Source organism: Scyliorhinus canicula, chromosome 18 (genome assembly GCF_902713615.1).
Source record: "Scyliorhinus canicula chromosome 18, sScyCan1.1, whole genome shotgun sequence".
Classification (NCBI taxonomy): Eukaryota; Metazoa; Chordata; class Chondrichthyes; order Carcharhiniformes; family Scyliorhinidae; genus Scyliorhinus; species Scyliorhinus canicula.
Genome location: NC_052163.1, coordinates 68401614 through 68427382, shown reverse-complemented (window position 1 = coordinate 68427382; position 25769 = coordinate 68401614). Strand labels below are relative to the sequence as shown.

Here is a 25769-nt window from a genome sequence, read left to right as displayed (position 1 = left end):
CAAGAGGAAATACTAGAGAGGAATACCAGGATGCACAAAATACTGGTAGGGACAGACTAGCATGAGCATAGAGAATATTAAATTAATAAGTGAAGTCATAGTGAGGGAGAATGTCTAAAGCAGGGTTACTGTGCATGTATGTGAATGCACAAAGTATAGCACAAAGATTAGCACAGATTGAAATATGGAAATATGATGTTGTGGCGATAACAGAGACCTGGATCGAGGAAAGGCAGTACTTGGTGTTGAATATTCCCGGGTACAAGGAGTGGGATTCTCTCAGCCCGGGGCCGAGCCGGACAATCGCCGTGGCCGACACGAATCGCACCACGCCGCACCGATGCAGGGACGTGATTCTCCGCAGAGCGGTGAACCGGCACCATTGGTGCCAGCGTGGTCGGTGCCGGCCGGCCCGGGGCCACTCTACAGGGCCCCCCCGACGATTCTCCGCCCGAGATGGACCGAGCGGCCGTACCAAAAAACCCGAGTCCCGCCGGCGCCGTTCACACCTGGTCTTACCCGGCGGGACCTCGGCGTGAAAGGGTCCGGGGGCAGCCTGTGTTGGGGAAGAGGGGGGTCAGCGTTCGGGGCCCACCAATCGGCGGGCCGGCCTCTCGGGCTGGGGGCCTCCTTTCTTCCAAAGGCATGTGCCCATTGATGCCTGTGCCACTGCGCATGCCTGGATCCCACGGCGCCCAGTCGCTCCAGTGCCGTGCTGGTCCCCTGTAGAGGCCAGAATTGCTGATCCTGAGGCTATGTTGACGCCGTCGGGAAACGCGATGGCGTTTACGACGGTGTCAACACTTAACCTTAGGATCAGAGAATCCTGCCCCAGGTGTTCAGAAAAGATAGGAAAGGAAGGAAACAAGGAGAGGGTGACAGTATTTGTTAGTGAGAGCATTTCAGTGCTGGAGAAAGGGGATGTCCCAGAGGGTTCATGGACAGAATCAATTTGGCTAGAGCTCAGGAACAAAATGGCTGTAATTACATTGCTTGGTGGTCTATATAATAATTGTTACAGTGCAGGAGGCGGCTATTCGGCCCATAGAGTCTTCTGAAAGAGCATCGCACCCAGGCTCATTCCCCCACCCCATCCCCGTAACCCTGCAAACCCAATTAACCTTTGGAAACTGAGGGGCAATTTAGCATGGCCAATCCACCTAACCTGCAAATCTTTGGAATATAGACCAGCAACTAGTGAGAAAGATGTAGAAGAACATACAGCATAGTTTTAATGGGGGACTCTAATTACCTGGATATAGACTGGGACAGTGGTGGTCCAAAGGGCAGGGATTGTGTGCAGGAAAATCTTCAACAGCAGTATGTGTCCAGTCCAACAAGATATGGTCCACTGTTGGGCCTGGTTCTTGGAAATTATGTGAGCCAAATAGATCAAGTGTAAGTGGGGGAACGTTTAGGAGAAAATGATCATTGTATTGTAAGGTTTAGGATAATGATGGAAAAGGATAACAGGATATCCAGAGTAAAAATAATTAACTGGGGGATAGCCAGTATCAATGGGGAAAGAACAGCGCTGGGCTGGTTAGACTTTAGTTTGGTGGGAAAACCAGCTGAACAATGGGCCACCTTCAAAACAGAAAAGGTTTGGGCACAGTCACAGTATGTTCACTTAAAAAGGGAAAGGTAGGGCAAGCAATACCAGAGCTCCATGGATGAAAAAGGAAATAGAAATTAAGAAAAGGAAGTTAAAATGTGCTTGTGACGGGTGCCAGGAAGAAAATACAAGAATACAACAGGTTCAGAGGGGAAGTGAAAAAGCTCATTAGACAAGCGAAGAGGGGCTTTGAGAAAAGGCTGGCAGCCAACATAAAGGAGAAACCCAAAGTCTTCTATAGGCACATAAATAGTAAAAGAGTGGCAAAAGGGTAGGACTGATCAGGAGGCATGGTTGAGGTATTAAATTAATACATTGCATCTGTCCTTACCAAGGATGTAGATGCTACACAGGCCATGGTGAAAGACTAGGAAACTCGATTCCTAGAAGGGTTCAAAATTGATAAGGATAGACTGTCAGTATTTAAAGTTGACAAGACACCAGGGTAAATGAGATGCATCCAAGGATATTGAAGGAAGTGAAAGTAGAAATTGCAAGCGCGCTAGCCATAATCTTTGTCTCTACACTCAGTGGTGAATTGCAAATGTGATGTCCTATAACTATAAGGTTCATAGTGGAAGATATAGGGGGGATGTCAGAGGTAGGTTCTTTACTCAGAGAGTGGTTGGGGCATGGAATGCACCCCCAGCTATGGTAGTGGAGTCGGACACTTTAGGAACTTTCAAGCGGCTATTGGATAGGCATATGGAGTGCACTAGAATGATTGGGAGTAGGTTGATTTGATCTTAGTTTCAGACTAGTTGGGCACAACATCATGGGCCGAAGGGCCTGTACTGTGCTGTACAGTTCTATGTTCTATGTCCTTGTTCAAAAGGCTGTAAGGGTAGCCCCAACAATTACAGACTAGTCAGTTTAACATCAGTGGTGCCTCTAGAAACAATTATTCGGGATAGAATTAGTAGTCACATAGAAAAATGTGGATTGATTGGAGCATGGATTTTTAAAGGGGAAATCATGTAATCGTGTTTAACTAACTTGCTGGAGGTTTTGGGGGAGGTAACAGAAAGGGTCAATGAGGGTAATGCTGTTGATGTGGTGTACATGCGTTCAATGCAATGTCAGACAACAGACTTGAGAGAAAAGTTATAGCTCATATTCCAAAAGGGACTTTAGCAATGTGGCTGAAGTAATAGGAAACAGACTAATGGCCAATGGCGATCTGGAGGAAGGTGTTCCTCAGGGGTTGGCATTGGGACCCTTGTTTTTCCTGATATGTATAATCTTTATTATTGTCACAAGCAGGCTTACATCAACACTGCAGTGAAGTTAATGTGAAAATCCCCTAGTAGCTGCACTCTAGTGCCTATTCGGGTACACTGAGAGAGAATTCGGAATGTCCAAATTACCTAACAGTATGTCTTTCAGGACTTGTGGGAGGAAACTGGAGCACCTGGAGAAAACCCACACAGACACAGGGAGAACGTGCAGACTTTGCACAGACAGTGACCCAAGCCGGGAATCGAACCTGGGACCCTGGCACTGTGAAGCAACAATGATCTAGATCTTGGTGTACAGGGGACAATTTCAAAGTTTGCAGATTATACAAAACTTGGAAGTATTGTCAACTGTGACAAGAACAGTGTAGAACCTCAAAGGGGCATAAAAAAGTTGATGGAGTGGGCAGAGAGGTGGCAAATCAAGTCCAATGCAGAAAAGTGAGAGGTGGTGCCTTGTAATGGAAAGAACATGGAGAGACAATACAAATTAAGGGTAAAATTATTAAAGGGTACAGGAGCAGAGGTGTGGGTGTATATGTGCATAGATCATTGAAGGTAGCAGGAATGGTAGGGTGAGCAGTTAATAAAGCATATTGTATCCTGGACTATTAATAGGGGCATACAGTACAAGAGCAATGAGATTATGCTGAAACATATACAAGACACTGGTTAGACCTCAGATAGAATATTGTGTACAGTTCTGGGCACCACATTACAGGAAGGATGTGAACACATTGGAGAGAGTGCAGAAGAGGTTGACAAAAATGCTTCCAGGGATGAGAAACTTCAGTTATACGGATAGTTTGGAGAGGTTGAGACTATTCTTGCAGAGAAGAAGGCTAAGAGGAGATTTGATAGGGATGTTCAAAATCACGAGGGGAATGGACAGTGTAGATAGGCAGAAACTGTTCCTGCTCGTAACAGGATCGAGAACGAGAGGGCACAGAGTTAAAGTGATTTGCAAAAAAAGGAAATGTGATGCAACTACACACCAAGTGGGTTAGGTCGTGAACGGACTGTCTGGGAGCAAGGTGGAGGCAGGTTCCATCGAGGCATTCAAGAGGGCATTAGGATTATTTGAGTAGAAACAATGTACAAACAGGGGAATGACACTAAGTCATGATGCTCATTTGGAGAGCTGGTGCAGACATAATGACCTGAATGGTCTTCTTCTGCATGGTAACAATTCTGTGATTCTGTCATCTCTATGTCACGGGGAGTCTACAATCTTAAGGAAGTCAAATGTTCTCTCCACTTCATTCTCCCTACTAAGAGAGAATGAAATGCATTTCACCAATCAGCATTTCAATGAACACCTTTAAGCTATAGTGTTTGGCAAACTGCAAGATGCCATAAATTTCTCCCATTTCACCCTGGAAACTATCTGAAACACTGAAGCACTTTGCCATGGTCACCTTACCAAGCACTAGCAATTCAGTCCTTGTGCAGCTCTGAAGTTGCAGCTGTGTTTGGAGCTGGTGACAGTTTTCAATGAGGACGTCTTTGCTGAAGTGGAGGCATCTCACTCATTGTTCCTCACGGAGTTGCAGGTAGGCAAATTGCTCCCCGAACAACCTGGGTAGATTTGGCGGCTGTTAAAAGTCTTTCTCCCCCTCCTCCTTCTGCTGGCAGCTTGTCCTTCTCCCCATGGCCTCTTTTATTCTCCAAATCATGGTGTATTCTAAGGCCTACTAATGCACCCACAACTGAAAGCAACTAGCTTGTGCACTTGCTTTGAAGTCAGCAAAGTTTCCTTCAGCATCCACAGTACTGTTCCATGTGGATATTTGCAACTTTGAAGTCATATAAAGCACAAAACATTTGCAGAGTTGAAGAAGCAGCCAAAATAAATTAATCAGCAATAAACACAAAACTCGTTAAATAGTGCTGATGGGAGGGAAAGAGAGATAATGTGTGCTGTGTGAAGGTAGGAGAGGGCATTGATCGAGTATTGAGCTCCAAAATTGCACCATTGACACCAAATCGGTGTTACGTCTTGATTCATTTTATGATCTGCCTACTTTTGCATACTGCTGGCCATCATTCACACTGTGCGTTAATGCTCTCACAAATATGTTTTCTGGGCAATTAGCCTCAAAATTCTGTACACGCCCACTGCAGAAATCCAAGGCTACTCATAATGTAAAAACAGATGCAAGCAATCCTGATTTTGTAATCCGTTACATTTTTAAATGTTCAAGACAGAGGAAATGGAGCTTTCTAGAAAGAAACTATTCTGAGGCCCTGAAAGTAGAGAGTGAGACTTTCACGGCAGAAGCTTGGGTGGGGAGAAGGACCCACCCGTTGCCTGACCCCCCACATGCACATTTTGGTGAATCACTTGCTCACAATTTTCCATTAAAGCACAATGGTGGATGGGGTTGTTTGTAATAAACACTTGTACATCATGGTGACAGAGTGAAAGGGATCAGGTGCCTGAAAGTCTTGCATTTTTGATTCTATCCAGTGTTGGTGCTAGAGTTTGTAGCAAACTTTATGTTTCCATTGACTTTCTTTCCCGTTGCCTTCGTATTTTGATGAAAGCCTGAGCATCTTTGTCTCCTCTTCGTGCCTCTAATAACTTCAGTATCTTGTCTTCTGCCAAGAAAATAAAAGCCAATGACAAGTCTTGTACAGTTAAGAGGTAGTGAAGATTGATCATGATTGAAATGTACATTCTTTTCACCTCTGATTCCCTAACATACCGACTGCTGGTGGGGCACCGTTCCCTCCAACCTCATAACAAAAGTCCATTCTTCATGTATCATCCTCAACATGAAATGTCCTGGGAGTATTGGGTGGGGACAGTGTAGAGGGAGCTTTACTCTGTATCTATCTTGGGAATGTGGTGATATGTATATATACAATGTCATCACGGATACGACCTCCTGCCAGTGGGTGGTGCCAGACATGCATCACGTGACTGATGCAACTCAGCAGTTGGTGGTAGCATGGATAGTAGGACAGTCACACTTAGAGTAGCTCCCTTGAGTAACTTTGTTTGTATATAGATCTGTTAGTTATCTTCCCACGTGCTTAACAATAAATAATAATTCTGGTTGAACAGATTCATGTTCTGTGTGTATCTTCATCATTGGGGGAACCATGGAAAGCAACATGGCACCAAGAGTGCTGAACAACTAAAGATAACTACAGACGAGACAAGGTGAACTACGTCAAAAACTAATATAATATAATATCATATAATATAATGCTACAGTTGTATAGTACCTTAGTAAGGCCACACTTGGAATATTGCACACAATTCTGGTCGCCACATTACCAGAAGGATAATTCTTTGGAGAGGTTGCAGAGGAGGTTTACCAGGATGTCGCCTGGTCTGGAAGGTATTAGCTATGTGGAGAGGCTGAATAGATTCGGGCTGTTTTCATCAGAAAGACAGAGGTTGTGGGGTGACCTGATAGAGGTCTACAAGATTATGAGGGGCACAGATAGAGAGGATGGGCAGGCACTCTTTCCCAGGGTAGAGGGGTCAGCCACAAGGGGGCATAGGTTTAAGGTCCGTGGGTCAAAGTTTAGAGGAGATGTGTGAGGCAGGTTTTTTACACAGATGGTGGTGAGTGCCTGGAACGCGTTGCCAGGGGAGATTGTGGAAACAGATACAATAATGACGTTCAAAAGACATCTTGATAAACACATGGATAGGATGGGTATAGAGGGATACGGCACAACAAAGCGCTGAGGGTTTTGACAAATGTTAGTATCATGACCGGTAAAGGCTTGGAGGGCTGAAGGACCTGTTCCTGTGCTGTATTGTTCTTTGTTCACAACAAACGACTTCTCCACCAATCTGGTGAACTACGGCTATTTGCGACTTGATGCAACTAAAGTTTGAAGTTTGAGATGGAAGGTTTAAAGACACCCCACCAGCTTCGAGTATCGGATAACGTAAACGACAACTGACATGTTTTTAAACAGCAGTTTGGACTCTATGGGCTGGATTCTCCGTTTACCGACGCAAAAATCACGAAACACGATTGGGCAGAGAATAGCTTCCAACACCAAAATCGAGGTGGGTGCCGGTTGACAGCAAATCGGGATGCACCGTCACCCCTAAAATGGCATATATGCGGCGCTCACCGCGCGGGCTGAAAGTACAGTAGACATATTAGTGGGCCTGACGCCCGATGCTTCAGTGCCTCTGATGGGCCAATTTCCCGACAGCCTGATTCACTTGTGCTCTCACAAATCGTGAACCTGGCGTCCTGGCTACTGAGCGAGAGAGCGGTGGAAGCGAATGGCATGGAGTGATTGCGGGCTGCTGGCCCGGACACTGGCCGGGGAGGGGGAGGGAGGGGAGGGCGCGTCAAGCAGCCGAGGAGAACCCCATGCGACTGGGGCAGTGCCCAGGCACCCACCGCCATCCTGCTGAACACCCGCTGACCGACGACCCACCCCGGCCTCTGGTTCTACACAGTGGCACCAGCCGTATTGTGCGCCCACGCCCGCAATGCCCCCCCCCCGGCAGCGAACACTCCACCTAACCGGCAGCCACCCATTGGGGGACCACCCAGGGCCACAGCCACAGCACCCCCCAGAGAGGGCAATGCCAGCCAAAGGTGCCCCTGGCAACAGGAACGGGTGCCAGGACTGGGGTCACCGGCGGATAACAGGCCTTGTGTGGGGGGGGGGGGGTTTAGAGTGAGGGGGGTGAAAAGTGAAGATGAAGGGTGTGGGCAATCAAAATGGCCACCCGCACAGATTGATGGGAAATTGGTCAACACAGAGATGCAGACAGGCTGCAGCCTGCATATATACAAGGGCTGCAGCCCGATCCTTGCAGAAACAAACACAGGGAAAAGGCCGAAGAAAGGAGATCCAGGGACAATGGGCTCCATGTAGAAAGTAACAATATGTGGCAGACATGGTGGCGCGGTTTCCTTATCTGGGAAAGCCTATGTGCCTCAGACACTGGCCGCTGTGGAGGAGAGGCGGCCATGGCTGCCTGGGACCCGACCCGCCATCGATGTGTCCACCACCAATTGGTTGATATTGATCAGGGGGATCAAGCCCTGATCGATCTATTGGACATCTACCTGGGACTGCCGAAAAGCGCGCGAAACCTGCAAGGGGTAAAAGCAGCGCATGAGAAACATCCGCCTAACTATAGGTAGCCACTGGCCGCACCTACGGCATCATATTGGACATGGGGCTACGCCGGATGGTTGGTCAGAGTAGCTCCTCCCTAGAGGTGCATGTGTGGAGCACAGTGCGATAATAACAGAAGCTATGCTTGTTCCCCCGGGACACCTGAAGACAGCAACCCCAGGATGTCACCCGGCAGATGCAGAAGGCTCAGCCAGAACTTGGTGAGATAATTCCTGGGGTTGGGGCTCTGACCTTCGGAGACACCCCATTGTTTGACTCCGCCCCCACCTGGCTGTCATGATGATCCTGTTTACCTTGATCACCATCCTCACGGTCCAACTCTATGGTGGACAGCAGAAATCACGGAGCGCCAGGAAATGGGACTCATGCTTACGGCACAGATCCGATTAATCCAGCCAGACCAACAATCCCCGGGGGCTGATACTTGTTTTGCACTGAGTATCTGGGTTGTTTTGTATATGACCTTTGTAGAACTGTAAATTCTTAATGTGGAGATGCCGGCGTTGGACTGGGGTGAGCACAGTAAAAGTCTTACAACACCAGGTTAAAGTCCAACAGGTTTGTTCCAAACACGAGCTTTCAGAGCGCAGCTCCTTCCTCAGATGAATAGAGAGGTATGTTCCAGAAACATATATATAGACTTTTTTGTCTATATAAATGTTTCTGGAACATACCTCTCCATTCACCTGAGGAAGGAGCAGTGCTCCGAAAGCTCGTGTTTGAAACAAACCTGTTGGACATTAATCTGGTGTTGTAAATTCTTAAGGCCAGCCTGTTTACATTGATCTGCACTATGCACGGCCGTATGTTCTGCAGTTTGTATTTGACAGTATTCCTCCATTTCTGGATCAGGTTTTCAATATTGTCCCACCTCTGCATTAGACTGCCAATTGTATCTTACAGTATGGACACTTCCATTTTTATGACTGTAATGGAATGTATATTTATATTTGTCTTTGTCGGACAGGTGACTGGGGATGCAGGGCATGTATTGGTCCAAGTGTGTGATCCACCACGCTTTGCCTTAAGCATCAGGAGGGGGATCCGTGGACTTCTGAGATGGCTGCCCGCAAAGACAGTGGGCACCACATGAACAGGGATGGGCTGCAGCTGGCAAATGTACAAAGGCTGCAGCCCAGATGGTGCATAGGGACATAGCAGTTGAATGCAGGGGGTGCCATTCGGATCCTCGAGTCTGCTCCTCCATTCGCTCTCCCGACCACCAACGGCAACAGCGGTGATACCTTCGCCAGCCAAGGAGAGTAACATCCATGCCATCCACAGAGGGACCAGAGCCGGGGATACGGACAACCAACAATAGACATCCAGCACCTCTAGACGATGGATTACAGATAAGGCCACATGTGCTCTGTACATACCAGTCACCTGGACGTGAAGTTAGGGTAGTTCTTGTGTGTTAGTTTAGAGTGCAACTTGTATGTGTGTGTTCACTGTGTATGCGTGTAATAAACTATTACCGTATTAAACAACTTGTGGTCATTTGTCCACTGTATATTGTGGTTTGGAAGGTACAACATGGGTCAGGGGGGTGTGGGAGGGGTGTCCACATGTGTTATGGGGATGCGTAACTAGGCATCTCACTTGCCCGCCCGGCACTGACCTTCACTTCGGTGACCTCCCTTGCCTCCGGGCCACCGACGACGTTCAGTGCCCTCTGCTCGGGCACGGTGAGGGGCTGCATGTCTGGTGGTCTCCCTCCGGTCTTCTCCCACTCCTGGCGGCTGTGTGTATGGCCTTCTCCTGGGGGGGGAGGAGGGGTTAGTGCCAGGGGCATGGAGCAGCCAACTCACCCTGGCCACCCTGAGGAGATCGTGCAGTCACTCCTTGCACTATTGGCCAGTCCGGACGAAGTTGCTCACGGCACTGACCACCTCTGCCACCTGCGCCCAGGCACGATGAACAACGGCGCTTGGTGGCCTTCCTCCCTGGCTGGGGTACAGGGATAGCTGCCTCTCCTCCACAGCGTCCAGCAGGGTGTCCAACTCAGTGTCCCTGAACAGTGGTGCTGCTCTCCTTCCAGCCATCTTGTTGACAGGCTCGATATGTGTGGGGGGGATCGTTGAGTGCGGCTGCGGCATATGAGCCTCATGTGTGCCACCGTTTCACATGGAACCGGTTGTATTTCACGTGGGGATGGTGCTAGCCCATTCAGAGTTTCTGAATCACTGCAGTTGTTGCGCTGTTTTTGCTGTCGTAAAACACCACTCTTTCCATGCCGGCGTCAGCACTTAGTCTCAGAAACGGAGAATCCAGCCCTTGGCCTCCAGGCACAGCTTGACAAAAGGAGCATTGCATTGCTGCTCACGGTAGCAGGCCCTCAACCACTTGAACTTTACAACTCCTTCGCTTTTGCTAGTGAGGAGGGAAGCAGAAGCTACGATGAAGTGATTAGTTGCTTTGATCGACACTGCTCTCCGAGAAAGAATGAGCCATTCAAAAGATTTCCGCGCACGTAAAAGCTAATGTTTGATAGCTTTATAATCCATTTGAAACAGAAGGCCCAGTCATGCAATTTTGTCACTCTGCAGTCATCGATGATTTATGACAAATTGTTTATCGGACATTGAATGACAGTGATTGTTGAGGGAAGACAACCTCACATTAGAGAATGTCATTAGGATCTGCCAGGCAAATGAAGTCGCTGCACAGCAGATCAGCATCCTCGGCTCAAATCTTAAAGAAGATGCTCGCACCATAAGCACTGTGATGCACTCAAGAATGAAATGTGGTATCAGTGCAGGTAGCCATTTTGCACGTTCTGCGGCGCAGCATCACAAGAAACGTGGTCTCAATAAAGGCAGCCATTTTGAGCAACAAACCAGATCCGCTATCTTGTGGCTGCAATGTCACAACAGACACTTGCCACAACAATGTCCTGCATTCAAAAAAGTTTGTCACAAATGTGGCGGAACGGATCACTTTGCCAGGCTCGACAGTTATCCGAACAAATGCACAGAGGGCAAACAAGGATAACAGCATCGATGACCAGGTCGACGTGAACATGATTATGAATAGCAACTCAAACAGTTTGGCCAGCCACAAAGATGCATTTCTGGAACTTTGCCGCCACAGTGAGGCGAATGCAGGGGCCCTTGAGGACAGATGGACAATTCCGATAATGATAAATGGAACGCCCATCAGCTGGAAGCTTGATACGGGAGCAAGAGCCAATCTGATCACACTATCAGTGGCACGATGGCTCAAAGTCAAACCATACATTGCTCCAAGAGGTGCCCTTCTGAAGGATTACAACAGTAATCGGATTCCGACTTCAAGAGTGTGTGAACTCGATGTCATGGTCAAAGATGTCACGCGCGGATACTATTCTCCTTTGTTGGCAACACACATGACACCCCGCCAGCACATCTCAATGGAGTCAATCATGCAGAGCCAGAGATGTTTCAGGGATTGGCACCCTGCCCTTCCCATATTACATTCAGCTCAAGGAGGATACAAAACCAGTTGTGCATGCGATAGATGGGTGCTGCTCTGCTAACGGACAAGCTCAAGGATAAGCTACAAAGGATGATGCCCGTGGGCGTAATCAGGCGCATAGAAGAGCCCGCCGACTGGGTCAACTCCATGGTTTGCGTAAAGAAGAGAAATGGAGACCTGAGAATATGTATGGACCCCAAGGATCTAACCTGAACATTCAGACTTAGTGCAAATTTTTGGGAAGTTGGAGCCTTGGTTCAACAAGTGTCTCCTTACAGGCGCTGGAATGTGGCGACTAGGGGCATTTCACAGTAACTTAATTTGAAGCCTACTTGTGACAATAAGCGATTTTCATTTTCATGCTCCCGTTGTCACTGGCAGGAAGTGTGCAGACCGTGAAAATTACTGTCCTCCTCAGACTTTTGTTTGTCTTTCAGTGCCTCCCCATCTTCATCCCCAAGGCCTTTTTTAAGCGGATGAGTAGGATCATTACGGGCTTTGTGTGGGCGAATAAGACCCCGCGAGTAAGGAGATCGCTGTTAGAGCGCAGTCGGGGAGAGGGGGGGGGGGGGTTGGCGCTGCCGAACTTTTGCAACTACTACTATCTCCAATATAGCTATGATTAGGAAGTGGGCAATGGGAGGTGGGGGGGAGGGGTGGGTGGTGGGGTGGGGTGGGGGGGTGGGGGGGCGGGGGGGCATGGGAGCAGCTGGAGGCGGCGCATGTAAAGGTACTAGTCTGGGAGCTTTGATAACGGCTCCTTTGCCGTTCTCACCGACCCGTTACTCCACAAATCCGGTGGTGGTGGCGATATTGCGGAAATGAGGACAGTGGAGGAGGTACAAGAGGGTGCAGGGAGTGTCGGTCTGGACCCCGATATGCAACAATCACAGGTTTGTCCCGGGTAGGATGGATGGTGGGTTCCAGAGCTGGCAGAGGGCAGGCATCAGAAGGATGGGAGATCTGTTCATAGACGGAAGTGAAGTGTTGGCTAGTGTGGACTTGAGAGATGAACAGACACTTCCAACACTGATGAAGGTTCAACTCAATTTTATTAACTACTTCTAACTAACTAACACACGATGACTGTGGGTCTAAATAATGCTAACTTAAACTAGAGACCTAAGCCTTGTCCGAACCAGTTGATTCTCTCAGCACATGTTGTTAGTCTGTGCTGGGCTGGATGAGTTCTTGTTACACTCAGAGGCAGCACCCAGAATGAGCAAGAACCGTGCTGCCCTCTGCCTTTATAGTGTGTGTATTCTAACTAGTGATTGGCTGCGGTGTTTGTACATGTTGATTGGTCCCTGTGTGTGTCCATCAGTGTGTGTCTGCACCATGATATACTGGTGTATATTATGACATCCCCGCCTTTTAAAAAAAATGTTGATGTAGGTGTGCGATAATAAATAGTGTGGGTGTGTGAAGAATGTGCCTAACTACGTGTGAGGTACGAAGACAAATGTACAAAGCTATATACAGGAAACAAGACTATTTACAGAGGAAGGTGCCTGGTGCAGATGACTACCATGAACTGGAACAACCAACGAATCTATTTACAAATCACTGGATAACAAATGCAACAATAAAGGATATAGGAGAAAGAACATTTCAGAGAGTCCACATGTGTACAGAGTTCATAGGTTCAGTCTCTGAGGTGGGCGACGAACTCTGGTTGACCGCCTCAAGGGCGGGGCAATGGCTGGCGGCTCAGGAGCCGGGAGGGCTGCAGCACCGTCAGGGGCAGGCAGAGCGACCGGAAGCGCCACACAGTCCACGGCGGGATCAGTAGGAGAGCTGGCCGGAGGATCCTGTGATGACCCTGGAACCAGGCGAAGAGCACACCTGTTGCGGCGCCGAATGGATCCATCTGGTAAGCGGACCAGGAAGGAAGGGGGGCCACCTGCCTTAGAACGACAGCAGGCGCAGACCAGCCACCGTCCGGGAGATGGATACGAACCTTGTCGCGTGGATGGATGGCGGGAAGGTCAGCAGCCCGTGAGTCGTAGGAAGTTTTCTGCTGCAGTTGAGACATGTGGAGCACGGGGACATAATTGAGGTTGGGAGCGAGAATTGATGGCACCGTCGTCCTGAGGGTGCGGTTCATTAGTAGCTGAGCAGGCGACAGGCCGGTGGAGAGCGGGGCGGAGCAATAGGCTAGCAGAGCAAGATGGAAAGCTGAGCTGGCGTCGGCGCCCTTGCTGAGGAGCCGCTTAACGATGTCCACCCCCTTTTCCGCCTTCCCATTGGATTGGGGGTATAGGGGACTGGACGTAACGTGCTCGAAGTTGTAATGTCGGACGAAGCCGGCCCATTCCTGGCTCGCGAAACAGGGGCCATTGTCTGACATGACTGTCAGCGGAATGCCATGTCGGGCAAATGTCTCCTTACACGCCCTGATCACAGCCGAGGATGTGAGATCGTGCAGCCTGATGACCTCCAGGTAACTGGAGAAGTAGTCGATGATGATGACGTAGTCCCTGCCCAATGCATGGAACAAGTCGATGCCCACTTTGGTCCAAGGCAACGTGACGAGCTCATGGGGCATCAGGGTCTCCCGTGGTTGGGCAGGCTGAAAACGCTGGCAGGTAGAGCAGTTGAGCACATTGGCGATGTCATCATTGATGCCCGGCCAATAGACGGCTTCTCTGGCCCTGCGGCGGCATTTCTCGATTCCTAAATGGCCTTCATGTAGTTGCTCCAACACTAGCTGGCGCATGCTTTGTGGAATGACGATGCGATCCAGTTTCAAGAGCACCCCGTCGACAACCGCCAGGTCATCGCGGACATTGTAAAATTGCGGGCATTGGCCTTTGAGCCACCTGTCTGACATCAGGCGCATCACCCGCTGCAGAAGTGGATCAGCCGCTGTCTCGCGGCGGATTTGCATCAGTCGTGCATCCGAAGCTGGCAAATGGGAGGCTGCAAGCTGAACTTGAGCATCTATTTGGCAAATGAAGCCGTCATGATCACACGGAGTTGTGATCGACCTTGAGAGGGCATCGGCAACGGCAAGGTCCTTGCCAGGGGTATAGATCAGTTGAAAGTCGTACCTGCGCAGCTTGAGTAGGATTCGCTGGAGGCGAGGCGTCATGTCGTTCAGGTCCTTTTTGATAATATTTACAAGGGGGCGGTGGTCGGTTTCAACCGTGAACTGTGGAAGTCCATAGACGTAGTCGTGGAACTCCACGACTCCAGTGAGAAGGCCGAGACACACTTTCTCAATTTGCGCATAGCGCTGCTCTGTGGGAGTCATCGCCCGTGACGCATACGCAACGGGGGCCTATGACGAAGCCTCGTCTCGTTGCAGGAGCACGGCATCAATCCCCGAGTGACTGGCATCAGTAGAGATTTTGGTCTCTTTGGTCGGGTCGAGAAAGGCCAACACTTGGGGCCGTGGAAAGCTTGGCCTTCAACTCCTGCCATTCACGCTCATGAGCAGGAAGCCATTGGAAATCTGTGGTTTTGCGAATCAGGTCTCTGAGGGCCGTGGTGTGTGAGGCAAGATTCGGAATGAACTTACCGAGGAAATTCACCATACCCAGGAACCGGAGGACCGCTTTCTTGTCCTCGGGCGTCTTCATGGACGTGATTGCTGCAATCTTGTCCTCGTCCGGACGCACCCCCTGGTGGGAGATGTGATCCCCCATAAACTTGATACTCGACTGGTTGAAGGAGCATTTGGCCCTATTGGGGCCGTGTTCGTGGATGCGCCTGAAAACACGCTTAAGGCGGGCAATGTGTTCCTGCGGGGTGGTTGACCAAATAATAATGTCGTTAACATATACCCGGACGCCGTCGATCCCCTCCATCATCTGCTCCATGATCCGGTGGAAACTTCGGACGCAGAAATGATACCGAATGGCATCCGGTTGTAGCAGAACCTGCCAAAGGGTGTGTTGAACGTACACAGCTTCTTGCTTGACTCATCTAGTTGAATCTGCCACAAACCCTTCGAGGCATCCAGTTTTGAGAATAGTTTGGCGTGGGCCATCTCGGACGTGAGCTCCTCCCGTTTCGGAATCGGGTATTGCTCCCGCATGATATTCTGTTTCAGGTCTTTAGGATCAATACAGATCCGCAGCTCGCCGGACGGCTTCTTGATGCAGACCATGGAGCTTACCCAGTCTGTGGGTTCCGTGACTCTAGAAATGACTCCTTGGTCCTGGAGGTCCTGGAGCTGTTGCTTAAGGGGCGCTGGGACTCTGCGAGGTGCATGAATGACAGGCGTGGTGTTGGGCTTGGGTAAGATTTTATACGTATACGGGAGCGTGCCCATGCCTTCGAAAACATCATGCAATTGCTGGATGATGGAGTCGAGTTGCGCCCTGAAGTCTGTGTCAGAGGATGCAGACACATCGCTTGAAGAGAGAGAGTGTACTCTCTGCACTAAGTGGAACAGCTTGCATGCCTGTGCACAAGCAAGGAGGCTTTTGAGGCAGCAACAACCTTGAACGGGAGAATGACTGTGTGAGCACGATGTGTCACCTCAAGGTGGCAGGAGCCGCTGGCAGCGATGGCATTGCCATTCTAGTCCAGCAATTTACAGGCAGATGGCAGGACAGCAGGCTGTACGCAGAGCTTGCGAAAATCAGATGACGCGATGAGATTGGCAGAAGCGTCAGTGTCCCGGCGGAACCTGACAGGGGTTGACCGTAAGGGTGGCACACCACTCATCATCCTGGCTGACGCTGTGGACGTGGATGGGTTTGGTGCCACGCTTGGGGACATCCTGTTCGTAGTAACAACGCCGATTTGGAACTGGACCTGTGGATCATTGCAGGCACAGTCGGAATTAAGGTCTAGAGTAGGTTCATTGATGGCAGGCTGGATAGCCCTGACGTCTCTGTGGGGCTGGGTGGACCTTCGAAAAACAGCAGGTAGGGAAGATCTGCACATTGCAGTGTAGTGGCCTCGCTTGCCACACTGCAGGCAGCGTCGGGACTTCACGGGACATTGCCGCTTTAAGTGGGCGGAGCCGCAGTTGCCGCACGCCGGGACATTCGTCGCGCCACTGCGCAAGCGCGGGGCGATCCAGCGTAGCGCGCACCTGCGTGAAGCGGTCGGTGACGTCAGCACGCTCGTTGCGCGTAAGCGCGGGACTCCGTGAAAAGCGCGCAAAATGGCCGCCATCGTTCAGATCCAGAGCCTGAAAAGATTTAATTATTTGGACCCGTTTTGCCTGGTAAGGGGCTTGCCACGCCGTTTCAGCAGCCTGGAAGTAGGAGTAGCGCATGGAGGCATGTTCATGAAGTCTCAATGGCCGTAGAGAGAGTGAGCTGCTTTACTTTTAGTAGCTGCTAGTGCAGGGGCTCAGATTGAACACCAAAAACAATCTGGTCACGGAGCATGGAGTCAGAGGTGGACCCGTAGTTGTAGGAATGTGCAAGGACGCGGAAGTGGGTAATAAAGGACTGGAAAGGCTTGTCCTTACCCTGAATTCGCTGCTGAAACATGTATCTCTTGAAGCTCTCGTTGACATCGACCGCGCAGTGGCTGTCGAACTTCAGAATTATGGTCTTGAACTTCGATTTATCCTCCCCCTCATCCAAGGTGAGCGAGTTGTAAATGTGCAGAGCGTGGTCACCGGCTGTGAAGAGGAAGAGAGCAATCTTCCGTGCGTCCTAGCAGCTTCTAGGTCCCTGGCTTCGAGGTACAGCTGGAAGTGCTGATTGAAAAGTTTCCAGTTCGAGCCCAGATTCCCTGCAATGCGGAGAGGTGACGGCGGGCGAATGGAGTCCATTCTGCAGGATGGTGCGAGACTGGTGGAAGGCAGATCACTGAAAGGTAGGTCTCAGAAGTGAAGCATCCCTCAACTCCTGGTACCATGAAGTGCTGGCTTGTGTGGACTTGAGACATGAACAGACACTTCCAACACTGATGAAGGTTCAACTCAATTTTATTAACTACTCCTAACTAACTAACACACGATGACTGTGGGTCTAAATGATGCTAACTTAAACTAGAGACCTAAGCCTTGTCCGAACCAGTTGATTCTCTCAGCATGTGTTGTGAGTCTGTGCTGGGCTGGATGAGTTCTTGTTACACTCAGAGGCAGCACCCAGAATGAGCGGGAACCGTGGTGCCCTCTGCCTTTATAGTGTGTGTATTCTAACTGGTGATTGGCTGCGGTGTTTGCACATGTTGATTGGTCCCTGTGTGTGTCCATCAGTGTGTGTCTGCACCATGATATACTGGTGTATATTATGACAGGATGCTTTCCCAGATTGAAGGCACTAGAGGACAAATTTAATCTGCCGCCAGGAAATGCCTTTAAATATCTGCAAGTACGAACCTTCCTGAAAAAACAGGTAGTGGCCTTTCCGACGCTGCCACCACTGAGGATACAGGACAGGGTGGTCTCTGGCACCTGGGTGGGGGAGGGGAAGGTGTCGGATATCTACCACGAACTACAGGAGGCGGAGGAAACCCCGGTGGAGGAGCTCAAGGGCAAGTGGGAGGGGAGCTAGGTGAGGAGTTGGAAGCGGGTCTGTGGGCAGAGGTCCTGGGCAGGATTAATTCCTCCTCATCATGTGCCAGGCTCAGTCTAATTCAATTTAAGGTGGTCCACTGGGCACACATGACGGCAGCGAGAATGAGCAAGTTTTTTAGGGTGGAAGAAGAAGAAGTATGAGGTGCAAGGGCAGCCCTGCAAACCATTTCCATATGTTATGGGCATGCGGTGCTTTGAGAGTTCTGGCAAGGTTTCGTGAGGGCAATGTCCAAGGTGCTTAACACACGGGTGGTGCCGAGTCCAGAGATAGCGATCTTTGGAGTGTCAGAAGACCCGGGAGTTCAGGGGGTGAAAGAGGCCGACGTCTTGGCCCTTGCCTCCCTAGTAGCCCGGAGACAGATTTTATTAATGTGGAGGGACTCAAAGCCCCCGAGTGTAGAGACCTGGGTTAGCGACATGGATGGGTTTCTCAGCCTTGAGAAAATAGAGTTTTCCTTAAGAGGGTCTACGCTAGGGTTCCCTCGGAGGTGACAGCCGTTCGTCGACTTTCTCAGGGAAAATTAAAATGTCAGCAGCAGCAGCAATCCGAGGGGGGGTGGGGGGGGTAAGTGCTTCATTGGGATGGTGTGGGAAGACTGGGTCGCTTGGGGTAATGTCTATTTAATTGTTATTGTATATTCTCTTTTTGCACTATGCTAATGTTCACTCTAGTTTGTTTTGTTATTATGGTTACTACTGTTTTATTATAAAAAATTCTGCAAAATCTTAACAAAAATACTTTAAAAAAAAAACACTGCAATGAAGTTACTGTGAAAATCCCCAAGGTGCCACATTCCGGTGCCTGTTCGGTATCAGCTATGACTGATACAGAGCGCAGGTATGCGCAGATCGATAAGAAATGCCTGTGGCTAGTTACGGGTCTGGAGAAATTTCATGACTATGTGTATGTGCTGCCCGCGTTTTTGGTTGAGACCGACCACAGGCCGCCAGTTGCCGACATATGTCAGATGTCCTCTAGAATACAATGACTAATGATGAAGCTCCAGCGTTAAAACTTTGACCGTGTCTATATGCCAGGCAAGTTCCTAGCAGTTGCCGACACGCTCTCGAGAGCTACAGCCATCAATCAAGCCTGTCTGGGGAGGATGAAGTCCAGCTGCATGTTAATCTAATTTCTGCCTCGCTCCCGGTTTCTGAAAAAAAGTCACGCCTGATCAGGGCGGAAAGAGCTAAGGATCCTATCTTGCAAAAGGCCATTAAATCTGTCAGGAAGGATTGGCCAAAAGGCGCCTACTTGACATACTACAATGTCCATTCTGAACTTAATGAGGTGAGTGGTCTTCTCCTGCGGCAGCACAAGATTGTCATCCCACAGTCGCTGAGGACGCTCATGCTTAAGAAACTTCACAAAGGCACCTTGGCATTAAGAAGTCCAAGCGCGGGGTCCGGTAGATGATCTACAAGCCAGGCATCACCCAGAACATTGCAGGCATGGTCGATCGCTGCTTGTCAGAAGTTCCGATGCAAACAGAGCACGAAACTGATGCATGTGGAAGACGTTATTGCTAGCCTGTGGCAGAAAGTGACTACCTAGTTGTAACTGACTATTTTTCCATTTATCCAGAGGTTCCGTAGTTGGCCAACTCACCTGATTGCTGTGTAATACCATCAAAACCATCTTTGCCCGGCATGGCATACCATCCATTGTCATGTCAGACAATGGGTCATGCTTCAACAACCATGAATGGACGGAATTTTGCCTGCTTCTATGACTTCAGACACATTACTTCTGTTATATTACTCTTTGGTAATACATTTTTACTCTTTGCTTCTAAAGATTCTAAAGAAACCACCCAACTTCAACTTAAAGCAAAACAGATTTAATGAATAAAAAATTGATTAATATTGAGTTTGCACACTCTACCGAACTATAATCAGTAATCAAGTAATCTAGAATAAAGTATTAACTAATTTAAACTACATGTGCTAACCATGCTGTGATCTATCTCTCTAACACTCTGCTGTCTAGTCATTCCTGGTTGGAAGAGACCCAAGATCCTTTGAGTGCTCATATTTACAGTGGAATCTAGTGTTGCCCTCTAGTGGTTGTGTTACACTAAAATATAATCATTAAACCTTTACATGTCTGTATACATACATATCACTACAACCTCCAGCCTGCTATATCCGCGAACGAATGGGAAGGTGGAAAACGGCATACATATTGTGAAGCAGTTACTGATGAAGGCCCTTGATAACCGGGATGATATGCACCTGGCATTGCTCAGTTATCATTTGGCCCCACTTGCAAATGGCCTGTTGCCAGCGCAGCTGTGGACAATCCTGCCTTCTATGGTGGCCTCCTCTCTCGATCGGAGACTTAAGAAGAAGTTAGTTCTTCAGAAGAAAAGGCAGAAAGAGATTTATGATTGGTCTGTAAGGACCATCTGGCCACTGCAGATAGGGGACACTGTGAGAGTTGAGGACCCCATTGGCAAGGGATAGGTGAGACTGGTGAGAGTCGTGCAATAGGGTAATCAGAGCAGCCTTTTGTGTTGAACCCAGTGGAAGAGTACTCCAAAGCCTGAGCAAGATGCAATCTGTCCAGCACTGCCCGGGGTCAATGATGCATCCCAGTGGTGCATGGGGAAAGACCGGCAGCTGATGAAAATGGGGCAGGCTCACCAACTCAGCCATTGCTCAGTTGGTTGACCACAGTAAGGTGCAAGCCTGACAGCCTGAACTTATAACAAAAAGTCCATTATATATATTTGCAAATACATATATCACCAAAATGTGGAGAATCCATGATTCACCTGAGGAAGGAGCAGTGCTCCAAAAGCTAGTGATTTGAAACAAACCTGTTGGACTTTAATCTGGAGTTGTAAAACTTCTTACTATATCTCCAAAGGAAGGGGTTGTGGTGATATGCATACATGCATATCTGTATATAACTGTACAAAAGTATAAAGCTATTTATCCATGTATGTCATCACGAATATGACCTCCTGCCAGTGGGTGGTTCCAGACATGCATCCAGTCGTGACTGAGGCAACTCGGAAGTTGGTGGTAGCATGAATAGTAGGGCAATCAGACTTAGAGTAGCTCCCTAGAGACTTGAGTAACTTTGCTTGTATATAGACCTGTTAGTTATCTTCCCACGTGCTTAACAATAAATAATTGTTCTGGTTAAACACATTCATGTTCTGTGTGCGTCTTCATCATCGGGGGAACCATGGAACACAACAGAGAGGAGCCAGGAGCTGAATCAATCAATAGTCCCAGTTCAGGTTAGATTGGGGATGTGAATAGACAAGTAGCGTTTTGCCAAAAGCTGGAAAGTTAAACAGTAGTTTGACACAGGCAAAAATCTGAAAGTTGGTTCCTAACAGATCTCTCTCTCTCTCAAAGCAGTTTATCAAAGACATCTCTTTACAGTAAGCTTTCCTGCGTTGGCTAACTGTATTTAAAAGTAAATTTTGACTCTAGATGGATTTTTGTTGAGTGAGATAAAAGATAGGAGTTAGAGTAAGTATTTCATTTTCATTGTTAAGCATTGTTTAACGGGTAATTGTAAGCTCTTTTCTTGTATGATGTAAAGTTAATTTAATCCTGTGTTAGTAATAAAGTTGGTTTTAATATACCATATCGCTATTTGTGCGTGGACTCACTCCTGGAGTGAAGTACCCTTTCTTCACATTCTTAAAAATTAAATTAAATATTGGGGTTTCTATCCGGTATCCTAGCAGCTTTTGGGGTATGATCCAGGATCGTAATAATCACTACCTCCTCCAAGGAAAAGGGAAATGAGGGGTTGGCAATTAATTCTGGCTTTGCCAGTAACTCTCACGTATCATGGGAGAATAAGGATGGATCCCTGACCTCAATGAATACTCAGGAAATGTAGTAAATTATGAAAGCAGCTGTTTTTTACCTCTTGGTTTGGGATGGCCAAGCATTAGTCGGCTCTGAGGGACCTTGCTGATGTTGAGTGCCTCCTCAGTGCTGTCCAGTCCAGGGATATCTTGCAAGGAGAAGTACGCTTCTCCTTCTAGATCATCACTGAGCAATGTATCATGATCAAATACAGTGATAAGTAAGCAGGCTCCCTTGCTGCGACATTGCTCTGGAATAACATCACTGAAAACAAGTCACAAACAGGAAAACAATTGTTATTCCCCTGCTCAGGCACGGAGGACAAAAATGCAAGTTTTCACACTCTACGTGTAACATTTTTGCCTTTAGATGGGTTTGTAGATCTAGGATCCTGCAAATATTCTCATTCAAACCTAGAACCTAAAGATTAGCTTACAATGCATCAAACCATCCGACTGTCTGTGCAAAAGGCTCTGTGCTGCAGGGCTGACATTTCAAGCTGTCATCCACAGGGCCTAAACATTGTCCTTCCTGCAGCCCTAAATTGATTACATGTTTGATTTATAATCTGGCTATCGGAGGGTAATTCTGACTGGGCAACAGGGTAGGATGGGTGATAATGAACCAACTTTTCTCTCTCCCAATTTTTATTTTCACTGGATGAAGCATACAGGCCATGAAGGTCAGAGGTTCATTCACGTCCTGTTCTCCAAGCCCAACACAGTCACTCTTTGCAGCCTTGAGTTAGAGAGCAAAGAGTCAACCAAGGATGCTGTTCCTGATCACCAATCAGCAATCTTTCAGGCAAGTGTATATGTGGACACTGTTTAAGAACTAGATCAGATCGCCTGTGATATACTGTGTGGTTAAATAGCCTGAAAGATGGACACTGACAGGATAGAAACTGTGGAACTAAACGCTGGCATAATAAATGCAAGGGAAATCAACAACAATTAATATGCAGCCTTTCACATCGTAAAACAGTCTGTAGCACCTCATAAGAGCTTCATCAAACAAACAACAAGATGATAGCAGGACAGGTGACCAGAAACTAAATAGGCTTTAAGAATTGTTTTAAAGGAGGAGAGAGAGAAAGTGGCTGGAGAAAGTTACAGAGGTAGGGGCAAAGTCATGAGCCAGCTTGAAAACAGTGATCAAATTTTTTAAAAGTAAGATGTTGTCAGACTGGGAGCTAATTTAGGTCCGTGAACCCATGGATCATGGGTGAACAGATATTTGTGTGAGTTAGGACAATTAAGAGCAGCAGAGTTTAGATGAGCTCAGGTTTATGGAAGGTGAGGCTGGCCAGGGCGCAATTTGAATGTTAGAGTCTCGAGGTGACAAAAGCATGGATGAGAGACAAGTACCAATAGAATTGGGAGTTCCTATCTGATATTTTTTGCTTTCATCATTTGCTTTCAACAACCTTCATTTGACGTCAACTTCGCTCATATGCAAAAATGTTGCCATCAGTTGATATCACTTATTATTACAAGCAATCATCTATCTAGCTGTCATTCTATTTCATTTTCTCTCAGAACTGACCATTTAGCTACTATTTTCACACAGACCCATACTAATGATGTCAAGTGATAATTATCAACTGACATCATGATCACCAATTGCCATCTTGCAGTGATCACAACAAAATGTGACTATATGTGGGCAGCACGGTAGCATTGTGGATAGCATAACTGCTTCACAGCTCCAGGGTCCCAGGTTCGATTCCGGCTTGGGTCACTGTCTGTGCGGAGTCTGCATATCCTCCCCGTGTGTGCGTGGGTTTCCTCCGGGTGCTCCGGTTTCCTCCCACAGTCCAAAGATGTGCAGGTTAGGTGGATTGGCCTTGATAAATTGCCCTTAGTGTCCAAAATCGCCCTTAGTGTTGGGTGGGGTTACTGGGTTATGGGGATAGGGTGGAGGTGTTGACCTTGGGTGCTCTTTCCAAGAGCCGGTGCAGACTTGATGGGCTGAATGGCCTCCTTCTGCACTGCAAATTCTAATTCTATATACTGCCCAAATCTTCCTAAATCCTAGCTGATTACTGATGCAGTGCATGAGGCCACTCATCATCACCCCAACACACACAAACCTCCCTGCTTCCCTCTCTCTCCTCTCTCCCTCCATTCCCTCTATAAGTGTCCCCTTTAAGGGTACAGGCCTGGAAGCTCACGTTACCGGCTCGGGGCCAATCACATGGGAGTGCACAAATCCCAGCCAAAAGTGAGTTAGCGCAGGGTCCTGGGGGCAGTGGCCCGGGCAGTGTGGACCCCGGAGCTGAGGAGATAAGACCCTATTGTGTTCTGTGCCTGTGTACATACGCCAGTCTTTGCCTTTCGTTAATAAACAACCTTTGTTACGGCTGGAAACTTCTGGAATGTTTCTCGAGCCACCATATTGGCGGCAAGGTGAAAGGTTCAATCGCACTCTTCAGTACTTTGTGATTTGAGGGGGAATGAAGGAGCAATTGGAAAAAGAAATGAAGACCAACGAACTGTCATAAAGTGAGTGAAAATGCTCATCATCAATAAACTGGAGCCGTTTGACCAAGGGACAAAGGTTGGAGCCAGTGCATCGAGCGGCTCCGCTATTTCTTCACTGCGAACACAATCTCAGGGAAGACAAGCAGAAGCTGATACTTCTTCTTTAAAAATAAATTTAGATAAATTCAGAATATCCATTTTTTTTCCAATTAAGGGGCAATTTAGCGTGGCCAATCCACCTAATCTCCACATCTTTGGGTTGTGGTGAATTATAAACCTAGTAATTCACACTGTGTTGTTTTATATGTATTGTGTCCTTGTGGGCTCTGTATACGAGCCGTTACGTGGCTGTGCCCATAGGGAGAGATGAGGAGTTTGTACTGGGCTCCACCCTTGGCTCCGCCCATGGCTCCTCCCACTAACCGGAAGTATAAAGCTCTGCAGTTGTGAGCCTGCTGCCAGTTCATCTCGTCGCAGGCAGGCTCAGTTGTAAGACTATTAAACCCACTGTTCACTTCTAATCACGTGTCTTGTGAATTAATGGTCTCATCAGGGGTGAAACCCAGGCAGTCATGAGGAGAATGTGCACACTCCACATGGACAGTGACCCAGGGCCGGGATTCGAACCCGGGTCCTTAGCGCTGTAGTCCCAGTGCTAACCACTATGCCGCGTGCTGCCCTCGAAGCTGATACTTCTGATAATTTGTGGGCCTCAAACTTATAATCTAAAATTAGGAACCTCATGTCACTGGAGGCACCCGACTCAGACATTTGATCAGGTAGTCAAGTTGTTCAACGAACATTTTAACCCAAGGCCCTTGATTATCCTCCAACATTATAAATTTAACTCCACTGTTAGGGACAAAGAAGTGTCCATCTCAGCCATCATAGCCAAGCTTTGGCACGCGATCGGCGGGGCGTGATTCTCGCTCCCGTTGATTCCCGGGTGGCGGAGAATTCCGGCAACAGCGGGGGTGGGATTTACGAGCACCACGTGTTCGAATACCGTGCTTAGTGATGTGCAGCACAATCAGTTGGTTTGTGGAAACCAGAGGCGAAATTCTCCCCTACCCGGCGGGGTGGGGGGTCCCGGCATAGCGGAGTGGCGCCAACCACTCCGGCGTTGAGCGTCCCCAAAGGTGCGGAATTCTCCGCACCATTAGTGGCTAGGCCCGCGCCGGAGTGGCTCCCGCTCCGCCGACTGGCGCCAAAACTAGCGCCAACGGCCTTTGGTGCCCGCCGGCCGGCGTCGGGGCTGGCCGAAAGGTCTTCGCCAGTCGGCGTGAGTCCGCGCATGCGCCGGAGCGTCAGCGGCCGCTGACGTCACCACCGGCGCATGCGCGGTGGAGGGGGTCTCTTCCGCCTCCGCCATGGTGGAGACGGAAGAAAAAGAGTGCCCCCACGGCACTGGCCCGCCCGCCGATCAGTGGGCCCCGATTGCGGGCCAGGCCACTGTGGGGCCCCCCCTGGGGTCCGATTGCCCAGTGCCCCCCCCAGGACCCCAGGGGCCCGCTAAC

At 48.7% G+C, this 25769-nt stretch overlaps 1 protein-coding gene across 4 annotated transcripts in view; it reads right to left on the bottom strand.

Moving 5' to 3' along the window:
- Positions 1 to 4836: 4836 nt before the first annotated feature.
- Positions 4837 to 25769, bottom strand: part of unc13d (unc-13 homolog D (C. elegans)) — a 495771-nt gene continuing 474838 nt past the window's right edge. For 2 of the 4 annotated variants that reach the window (XM_038777597.1, XM_038777596.1), the window contains 2 exons: positions 21828 to 22033; positions 4837 to 5451 (listed from right to left, as the gene is read on the bottom strand). In XM_038777597.1, the coding sequence (XP_038633525.1) occupies positions 5348 to 5451; positions 21828 to 22033 (310 nt within the window). In that variant the 3' untranslated portion in view covers positions 4837 to 5347. The remainder of the gene's footprint in view (positions 5452 to 21827; positions 22034 to 25769) is intronic. The other 2 variants (XM_038777598.1, XM_038777599.1) reach the window with 2 other exon arrangements.